General features: G+C 36.3%; 1 protein-coding gene across 1 annotated transcript in view; it reads right to left on the reverse strand.

The window, feature by feature from the left end:
- LOC107743421 (ubiquitin carboxyl-terminal hydrolase 25-like) overlaps positions 1-3,138 on the reverse strand; it is a 22,493-nt gene extending 19,355 nt beyond the window's left edge. The window contains exons 1-3 of the mRNA XM_016556643.1: positions 2,914-3,138; positions 787-864; positions 391-535 (exon numbers count right to left, since the gene is read on the reverse strand). Of these exons, the coding sequence (XP_016412129.1) occupies positions 391-535; positions 787-864; positions 2,914-2,955 (265 nt within the window). The 5' untranslated portion in view covers positions 2,956-3,138. The remainder of the gene's footprint in view (positions 1-390; positions 536-786; positions 865-2,913) is intronic.
- Positions 3,139-10,565: the final 7,427 nt, after the last annotated feature.

Genomic DNA, 10,565 nt, shown 5'->3' on the forward strand with positions numbered 1-10,565 from the left:
AGGTTCTGCCCACTTTTGGAGTTCACGCCCCATTTTGGAGATCTCCGGTCTGCAGTTATATCTACTTGGGAATTCGTATTATAATAATTATTATTATTTTTAATAATAATATTATTATTATTATCATCTTATCAGTATTATTCTTAGTTTTTCCTTTTTTTACAGAAACACTGAATGACCAAAAAAGCACCACCACCAGTCCGAAGTTCAGTTAAAATGACTAATTAAAAGCAATGAAATAATTTTTGCTGTCAGGAACAGGGCATTTACAGCTGGGGTTCTTCATTCAGATTGCATTTGCACCATGGCATTTCATTGTACTGCACCACAGAGCAGTGTAACCTTCCCCTGGATTCCGGCCCATCATTGTTCTGAGATTTAAATACGTACTTGTGTCAGCCTGGCTGCCCACACTGATGTATCTATCATTGGTGATTTGGGCCGTCTGGTAATAGGTGGCTTCATCTTGCTGCGGGACCTTGGTGTTCTTCTCAGTGAGAAAGGCCACCGCCTCAGCTAGGTCACCGTTACTGACCTGGACACAAATACTTCATCTTGCTGTGGGACCTTGGTGTTCTTCTCGGTGAGAAAGGCCACCGCCTCGGCTAGGTCACCGTTACTGGCCTGGACACAAATACAGATGTTTGAACACCTTTCATTACATACACTAAGAAACAACTTGTCTTTGAGCAAATAATATCAAATTTTCATCTACCAAATCTGTTGCAAGTAAAGCATACAAGCCATACTATACTAGTTAGTGAGTTAATGAAACAGATGGTTCACCTGCAGTGCCTGCTGTAACAGCTGAACATCTGTAGTTCCAGTAACTTCCCTCAGCTGGTTCAGTAATGTCTGCTGGTGCTGTGAGAAAAACACAAGAGAAACACATTTTTAAACATCACAAACTGACAAAATCAAAACATTTTTTTAAAAATAAATAAAAATAAAGGAACTGCACATTATAATGTTGTGATGCTTAAATATAATTTTTAGTGCTTTATTTTTTATTTACTTAAAATTGTATATAATTTCAATATCTCAGGGGAGATAAATATCATATCCATGAGCACACCTGTTTGTTCTAAAATGTATCCACTTCTAAATGTCATATTTAAAAACAAGACAAACTGTATTGGTCATTTTACATGTCTCTTCATGTCTAAGTGGCGTTTTTTGGCAGAATAAGTTGCCAAATGGATCAAATGTTAAAAGTCCGGCTTTGCAAGACCAGGATGCAACTGGTTGCTGTCACCAGCACCACTCAGGAACAAACAGAACAACATCTCACACCTCTGGCTGGGAAACAGAGAGTACTGGCCCTTTATCTCAGTCCTCCTGGCTGCAATCAGGAACGGCATGAGTCAAACACAGACTGTGCCAGGCGGAAGAGGGAGGAACAGCACTCCTCCCTAGACCGAAATACAGCATGACTGATCTGTTTCTACTCGTCTAACCATTGCTTTGGTCTCTACCGAATCTTATACAAATGTTCTTCTGCTTGCCTCATAATAAGTCTAAGTTAGTGACATCATTACATAACAAACTAGTAGCCAGCAGCTAACAGATGCTGCACTGACCTTTTAATGCATTGTATGCTTTAACATTCAAGATATGACATGAAACGTGGTATGTGCGGGAGAGTGCACGTCCCAACCCTCTAAAGGTGGCACAGCCCTCCCTGAGATGGGCTATGTAACACACATTTCTCAACAGTAACATGATAAAGCAACACAAGCTCGCAGCCAAATCAGGGCTGCTGAAACTTACAGCCTGTTCACTTTCAGTTTATGCAAAATACATAGTTTTATATTCCCCACCACCTGCTGTAACTCTTTAGTTACTGCATAATACTCTGATAAACGATCTGCCTATTAAACTAAATAGATCTTTATTCTATTAAAAGCCAAAGCAGCCCCTCAGTGAGCACTTTAAATGTATAATGTTAAACAACCACTACAAAAAAGACACAGATTCCATTTTAATCTACAAAAACTAACAAGAAAAGCCTAATTTTTTTTTACAAACAAATAAAAACATAAAAAACAGACACATCAAGAGCCTAGTTACAAACATGACATTAAATTTAAAAGCTAAAATGACAAAAACAAAAAATATAAACGTTTAAAAATAAATGAAATTTAAATCAATGAAAAAGAAAGCCCTGATGTTTACAAACAAATGAAATAATGACACAAAACAACCAGACTAATGTTTATGAACTAATAAAACTGAAAAAAATAAACACCCAATGGCACGTCTACTGAACAGCCCGTTTACAAACAGACGAAATTGAAACCGACATAAACACAAACCAACAAGACAAAATATCAAGTTTAAAAACAGATTGAATAAACGGACAAACATAAGGCTCGAACCAACAAGAAACGCCTAATGTTTACAAACATAAGGACAAAAGTATGAATATATTTTATGAAGCGGCAGTGTGGGTGTCAGAACATAAACAAACCCGCTACACTAAACATAAACTCAACATGAGATACCATAACACTTCTGAACACTCAGACAGAGACTTTGCGGGGTATTTAGTGAGATTTAAGTGAGTTTTGATGGGGAAGTTTAGTAGCTTTAGCTCTGTTAGCACAAACACGACTGATTAACGTTGAGTTTAGCGGGCCTAGGCTGTTTTACGTATAGTTGTTTATTGTTTTAAACGGTTTAACTGATTTAAAACGCATACGTGTGTAAGCATTAATAGTCCAGCGAATAAAAGCAAAAACAGAAACGTGAGGCGCTGCTAATGTGATGCTAACACTAGGCCTCAGCAATCAAACTGAACCATTGGAACTTTCAACGCGCCCATAAACCTCCTTATGACACCAAACGAACCGAGCCGAGACAACCCGAACTGGGCCGAACCGACCGAACCGGGTCTGTGTGTGCGCGCGTTACCTTCTGAGAGTGCTGCTGCAGGACATTCTGCTCCACGGTCATGGCCGGTTCCGATCCAGGCGAAATTGACTCAGGTTCGAGAGGAAAAACCGAGCATACAGGGATTACAGTAGTTTAATATGGGAGAGTTTAAAAAAACAACAACAACAACCCTGTACTCATCGGCGTTGCAGAGTACTCGAAGAGTACAAACACTTCTCACATCTCTGATATCCATTAGCTGGGTCTGAATCACACGCGCGCGCGCCTACGTCATAGCGATGGTTTTGTGTATATATACACACCCCTATACGCACACATTGAAACGAGTATAAACAAAACAATGCACACATAAAGCAATACAAATCTAATCAATAAAGACGTGACTAAAAAAACCCGATGTTATTTCCCCAAAATTAAATACATTTGCCTGTACACGCATATATAAATACTGTCACGCTGAATGGGGTAAGTTGTCACAAAGGAAACCAGCAAATATAGGTTGTTTTGTAAAACGATTATGAAACACAAAATAATTAATTAAACTGTAAGAGTTAATATCCAAAAATAACAAAGCATTGCTTTGAGCCAACAGACTTTAGGATATAATTATTAAATTGTAGTAAATTGAAATGCTTTTTAAACATTTCACATATGACAACTTGCCCAGGTAAACACTGCTGCATACAGACAGGCTAAAGTCAGCTGACTGTGAGTTCTGTTACATTCATGAAACGAAAGTGAAAGCTCTCACACAGAAGAAACTGTGTTTCTGTTTCTGTTTAGTGAAATTATAAGTATGACCCTTCACAGACTGAAAATTAACGCAGTTAATTAAATATGCTATGCAGTATGACGTATGACATATTTTTGTCAATCACAAAAAGAGAGAGAGAGAAAGTGTGATATATAAACCGGGTTTAGATTAAGCCAGGATTAGGACATAGTTCAATCTGGACATTTAAGTCGTTTTTATTAACGTGCCTTAGAAATAAACATTACTGGTTTGCATCTTGAGACATATTTTGAAATCAGTCAGTGCACGTTTCTTTCAGTTAAAACAGCCCAGACATGCATTTTAGTCTGGGACTATCCTTAAGCCTTGTCTGTGAAACCGGGGGTATATTATCTAAAAAATATACTCTATTTCTATCCTATTTTTATTTATTAGTATTTAGTATTTTTAAATTGTAAGTATGACCCTTCACAGACTGAATATTAAAGCAATTAATTAAAAAGAGTGTGCACGCTGCTTCATATGCATCTTAATATCGATTCATATTAGTCCTTATCATAAACTGTATAAAAACGGGTCCTTATAAAACTCATATGTCCTGTGTTCTACCAGCAGGTGGCGCTCATGTACATGTTTTCAGTCAGTGTAACGTTGCATAAGCTCTGACCCAGGCAGCAGAGTAAAGGCCAAGAGGACTCAAGAGGTCACTAATGAGAGGTGGGGATGTTTGTACTGCTCTTTGTTTGATGAAAGCTATGAACTCACCTTTTCAGTCTTTTCAACCAATTATATATGTTCAAACAAGGCACACCATAACACTGAATGTGCTGTTTTGTAGCCATGTTCCTGATCCCCCCCTCCAACTCCGTATAAATATGAGGTTTGGTCTCTCGTGATCCTTATAGTGTGTGATATTTCACAGCATGTGTGTATCTACAGTAATAATCTGAGGGATATCAAAATTGTTTCCTGTACGGTAGTTAAGCACAGCTCTCTCTGATTACATAAGATAGCCCCGTTTTTTATTTACAGGTCAGAGGTCACTAGAATGTAATCATACTGCAATTATGTGAGTTATGTGAGTTCATGTTACAGCTGTAATCTGTAAAGTTAAATTAAAAATAACGCTTATAGTACACTTGGCACTTTATTCTCATAAAGAATTCACAGTGAAGAATTCATGGTTTTAATCAAACAAAATCAGATAAATCTGACCTCCACCTCTGTATTAACTCTCAGCTCTCTTAACATTTATATGAAGTTCAGAGGTTTTGTGGGTCAGTCTGGGGAATTTCCTCAACTTTGAGAGTGGAAATAAATCTTCGGCAATATTCTGTAGAAATGTGTTAGTTACGGCAGTCACTCTCCGACCTTTGCCCTCAGTACCAGTAGTTCTAATCTCAATCTGGCCTCAGTGAGATTGCTTGAAACTAAAGCATACTTTCACATTTAAAAGTGATTTGTGGAAATGTTTGCACTGAAAGTCCATGACCCATGAAGTTGAATTTGAGCTGATCATAAACAGAAGTTTTCTTAAAAATCTGGGAAAAAAAATTATTTTTCATTTTTATTATATAATATATAAAATGTTCTAGTTCTAATATCTTTATATTGTATATTTTAATATATTTTTAATTTATTAATTAATTAATATTGTACAAAGTGAGGTTAATTATACAGGTGCATCTCAATAAATTAGAATGTCGTGGAAAAGTTCATTTATTTCAGTAATTCAACTCAAACTGTGAAACTCGTGTATTAAATAAATTCAAAAGAACCAAAGACTTAAACTACTTCAGTCTGTGTGCATTGAATTTATTTAATACACGAGTTTCACAATTTGAGTTGAATTACTGAAATAAATGAACTTTTCCACGATATTCTAATTTATTGAGATGCACCTGTAATAATACACATACAAATATAAACACTCAAAACTCAATTAATTGTTCTGTTTATTGAAGTTAATTGAAAAATCTAAATTTTAGTTTTAATGCTTGAAACTGAGAACTAAAACTTGTTAGCCTGAACTTGCATGCATATTCAAGGTTTTCTCATATCATGAACAAAACCTCATATTAGCAAAGGTCACAAGACCACATCTGTTCCAGCACTGAACTTCAAATATCAGTCCATTCTCTTACGGAACAAAATTATATGAGAATATACTGAAAAATATAATCCATATATCGGAAACCAGTGCTTCAATTTTTCAATATACAGCAATATATGCATTGACAATGTATAGCTATATATTGATACAAAGAAATATATTTAGAAATGAAGACAAAAATGCATCTAATATTGATAAAGTTTGATCCTTTATTGAGTATATATTGCACATACATGTTCCCATATAAATGTGAATGTATATTCACACATTCATGGAATGAGTTAAAGCAGATTTCTAGTTCCCAGCATGCTTTGCTTCTGACTGTTAAAGGAGAGTAAATATTATGTATAGTGGGATATTATTATGTTATTATTATTATTATTATAGGGGGAGATCTGTAAGTGTTTAATGTTGTATTATTTTTTAATTTAAAAGGGTTTTCTGGTATGTGTAAGTTTGTGGGGTTACCATTGTGCTGAAGAATAGAGCCTGTGGTTAGGATGACGATTGGCCAGTGAGACGGTATATTATTTTATTTAAAAGGTAATGGATGTGCACTTTTCAGGACAGTGATAGTCTGTTCAGCTTTAGTATGAGTTGGTGTGCTTATGCTATTGTAAACTATCTATATTTAAAAAATGAAACGTGTATATTGTAAATGATTGTTGAACATAAGAAATATATATTTAATATATATATATTGTATGAGAAAATATATGTTCAATATATTTATTCACATGCAGTACCATATCTTATCACATGTACTGTACATTTATATATTATAAAGTGTATTACTGGATATAAAATTACATACATTGTGATATATAAGTAAATAAATTAAGTAAAGTAATATTGTCACATATTTTTCAATATATGAAAGAGGCAATTCCTTACGTATTATTCAATATATTGTAATACTGCATTTACACAATATATTATTCTGTATAATTTCTAATATACCGTTATCAATTTATCATTTAATATATTGATCATTCATATATAAGGAAATATGTTTGCTTTGCGTAAGGGTTTATCGTGACATTAACCCATTATATGTTAACTCCAACATAAGTTAAGTGTGAATCAATTTTAAGCTCTTTTATGCTCTGTGGCACGAGGTCAACACACCACCAGTTGCCCACGAACAACAACAGGGCTCAGTGAGCACTCTTAATGAAAGGAGAAGTTCTTCAGCCAGCTGTCACATTTCTGGTGGCCTTTGAAGAGGGGGCTGCTGGGAAATGGGAGAGAGGGAGGGGGTCACAGCTGTAGGGCAACTGCAGATCAACCACAGTGAGTGAGCTAAAGATGTCAGAGAGAGAGAGAGACAAAGGTCACAACCCCTGAGGCTCTGGCACAGACTTCAAGAAGCTCACCTTCACCAGCATCCAGCACAGGGGAGAGGGTGGAACAATGGAAACAAAGAATAACTCCAGCACACACATATGTTGTGTAACACAGACATGAGTTAGAGTGATTTTACCACAGTTAATGGCTGTTTGTGTTCATACAGAAAATATGGGGGGGGGGACTGCTATAATGCACAGCCTCTAGTAGTAGCTTATTGGTCATATACAATAAAGATGATTTCATTTACATATAGGCTTTTCCCAATGTACCTTGTTTCAAGCAGCTTCTTGTTAAAAAAATAATGATAGTAATCGCAACTAACAATCAGGGTTGTGCTTCATTCAGAATGAAATTAAATGTGACTTTTATGTTACAATTCAGATCTTGAATTTGAACTGAGTTAGCAAATAGGATACAGAATTGAAAGGAAGCAGAATTAAAATTAACTGAATTTAAAGAGCTTCACATACCAGTAACTGGGACTAAAAAAGCAAAGCTTGTTAAAGGGTTAGTTCACCCAAAATGAAAATTAGCCCAAAAATTACTCACCCTCAAGTCATCCTAGGTGTATATGACTTTCTTCTTTCAGATGAATCCAGTCGGAGTTATGTTAAAAATTGTCTTTGATCTTTCAAGCTGTTTCATGGCACTCAGCGGGTGTTGCATGCATCAGTCCAAAAGAAGTTAAATAAAAAGCGCCCATCCATTAAAAAAAAGTGTCTCACACGGCTCCGGGGGGTGAACAAAGGCCTCCTGTAGCGAATCGATGCGTTTTTGTAAGAAAAATATCCATATTCAAAACGTAATAATCACTTTAATGTAGCTTGTGCCAACAGTTGTACACGGAAGCAGCTCCGGGCGGATGACGCATGAGTTCAGCGTTGCGCATGCGCCGCTCAGAAGTGACGAACGCGGAAGCGCAGGGGAGAGATCAAAACAAAACACCGGTCACTTATTAGAAGTACATAACGAGGATTTGTGAAGAAGAATGTCGGAGGATTTCGATATAAGCCAAGCGGAGTCTGGTTTTCCTTTGCTAAAGTAAGGAAACTTTGCTTCCTTTGCTCCTGTTAATAAACGTTGGTTTTCACGAACCAACGCTGAACTCATACGTCATCAGCCCAGAGCTGCTTCTGTAGGACTGTTGGCGCAAGCTACATTAAAGTGATTATCACGTTTTGAATATGGATATTTTTCTTACAAAAATGCATCGATTCGCTACAGGAGGCCTTTGTTCATTAAACAGCTTGAAAAATCAAAGACATTTTTTAATATAACTCCGACTGGATTCGTCTGAAAGAAGAAAGTCATATACACCTAGGATGACTTGAGGGTGAGTAATTTATGGGCTAATTTTCATTTTTGGGTGAACTAACCCTTTAAGACAAACTTGGATAGATAGATAGATGAAGCTTTGTCTCTTTAAGATCTTAAAATTAATGTTACACAATTATTTCCTTGTCAAAGGCCAATTTGGTCAGGAACCCGTGAGAATCACTCCAGCAGATCAGCTCGCAGATGTAATTAAGCACCTGTAAATGAGTGTTTTCTACACCGGCAGCTGTGGATTGCAATGGATTCGGGTTAAACGTTGACCCAGGAGGCCGTGCTTCAATGCAGGAAATACACACAGCGGCTCCAAACCTCCATCTCAACCTGCTGAACCTTGCTGACCCGAGTACTTTGTCTTCCTGGAAGACCAAACCATTTCCTTTGTGTAGTGGCTATAGTTAAATTGTAAGTAGCTTTCTGGGCCACCTCCCCATCCACCGGCACAGTCCAGGATATCAGAGGATGTGAGACAGACAAACGGCCGTTTGTGCGGTTTAAACGCTGACCTCGGTTCAGATGTGTGACTTGTGCATTTGCCCTCTCCTCTGTTTTGAAGCCAAAAGGAAACCGGGGGTTACTGGCAGTTAAAGCATGATAAGTATCTCTGGATGGAAAAGTTCACATGAAGGAAAGGTTATGTGAAGTTGAAGAAAAGAAACCTTATTAGAGGATTAAGGAAAGGGAAGGAAGGCAGACAAAAGCCTCTCCTTCAAAAAGAGCCTTTGTGGAAACATGCAGTGAAATGTAAAATCACTATTTCTACTTGCTTTACAGTGGCCCCTAAATAAGTCTGACATTTTCGTCACACTTAAAAATGGTAACAAAATATCAAAGCAAGAGGAATCTGCACTAACTTCACTTAAAGGGGTCATATGATGTTGCTAAAAAGAACATTATTTTGCGTATTTGGTGTAATGAAATGTTTATGCGGTTTAAGGTTCAAAAAACACATTATTTTCCACATACTGTACATTATTGTTGCTCCTCTATGCCCCGCCGAGTTATTTTTACCACGACTTTAAATATTATACAGTTCAATTGTTTTATATTTAAAACCTAACAAATTTATTTTGTGAAATATTTTTTTCATAAAATTTGTGCTCGTGTAATTTTTCTTTAAAATAAATGCCTTTAGGCTTGATATTTTGTTGAAATTGTATTTTTATTTTTAAATCTTACAAATGCATCTATCAGACAGTTGGGAAATGTTATAATCCATATGTACGCAATGCAACAATTTTGTCTCGTAATGTTTATTCTGAAGTTTGATTTAAGTGGCCAAAAGGAAGTGCAAAATTGAGATCAATGCGTTTCTCTCACAATGGTTGGACAAGGCACTTTTAAAATGGAAACCAACTACCTGTTTTCCCATAATTATGAAACAATGTTTTCCAAATTCTCCTTACCATCTCTTTCCTGCCATTGTTGAGAACTGGCAGTCATGCAAATACCAGTTTGGAAAGTCTTTTTATATATTGTGCTCACTTATGACTTGGAGGCAAAGAAACAGAGATGACTGTCATGATGAATGCTGCTAGTTCAAATGTTAAGTGTTGTTTTACCTGATTCACACATCTAGTTGCCTGGAGATGCTCTGTGTACATCTGAGCAGTTTAAACCACTGAAAAAATCCCTTATAATAAAAGCTTGTTTTCAACAGGTTCACTCATGTTCATCTGTAAAACAGACAAATATCAAGGGTTAAAAGTTTACCTCTGGCCTTATGTAAGGTTACTGTAGGGTTATTTATTAAAAAGCTTTGTAACCTTGCATATGTAAATAAGATGACAAGCCTTCATTCAGTTCTGTGCATTTCAATATTTTATTACGCCATCAGTGCAAATAAACACCAAAGACAGAACAAAAGAAAACCAAAAGGCTCCAGTCATCACAGGAGTATATGAAAACAAGTTTTTTTGTAGTTATTCACAATGCAGAGCTACAACATTGCAGAGTGACTCTAAATTAAACAAAGCAATGTTGTTGTTTTTTTGTTTTTTTTACCAAGAACAAACAAAACCATTCAGAAAAAATATGCACGTATTTCCTCAGGCTTGAACAGTCATGGACTGCATTTGCAGACAGATTATGGTCTAAGTACCCATCTCTCCATGATAAAAACATCTATTTTAAGACTTGACA

The sequence above is a fragment of the Sinocyclocheilus rhinocerous genome, unplaced genomic scaffold (assembly GCF_001515625.1).
Source record: "Sinocyclocheilus rhinocerous isolate Xijiao unplaced genomic scaffold, SAMN03320098_v1.1 scaffold106, whole genome shotgun sequence".
NCBI classification, from domain to species: Eukaryota; Metazoa; Chordata; class Actinopteri; order Cypriniformes; family Cyprinidae; genus Sinocyclocheilus; species Sinocyclocheilus rhinocerous.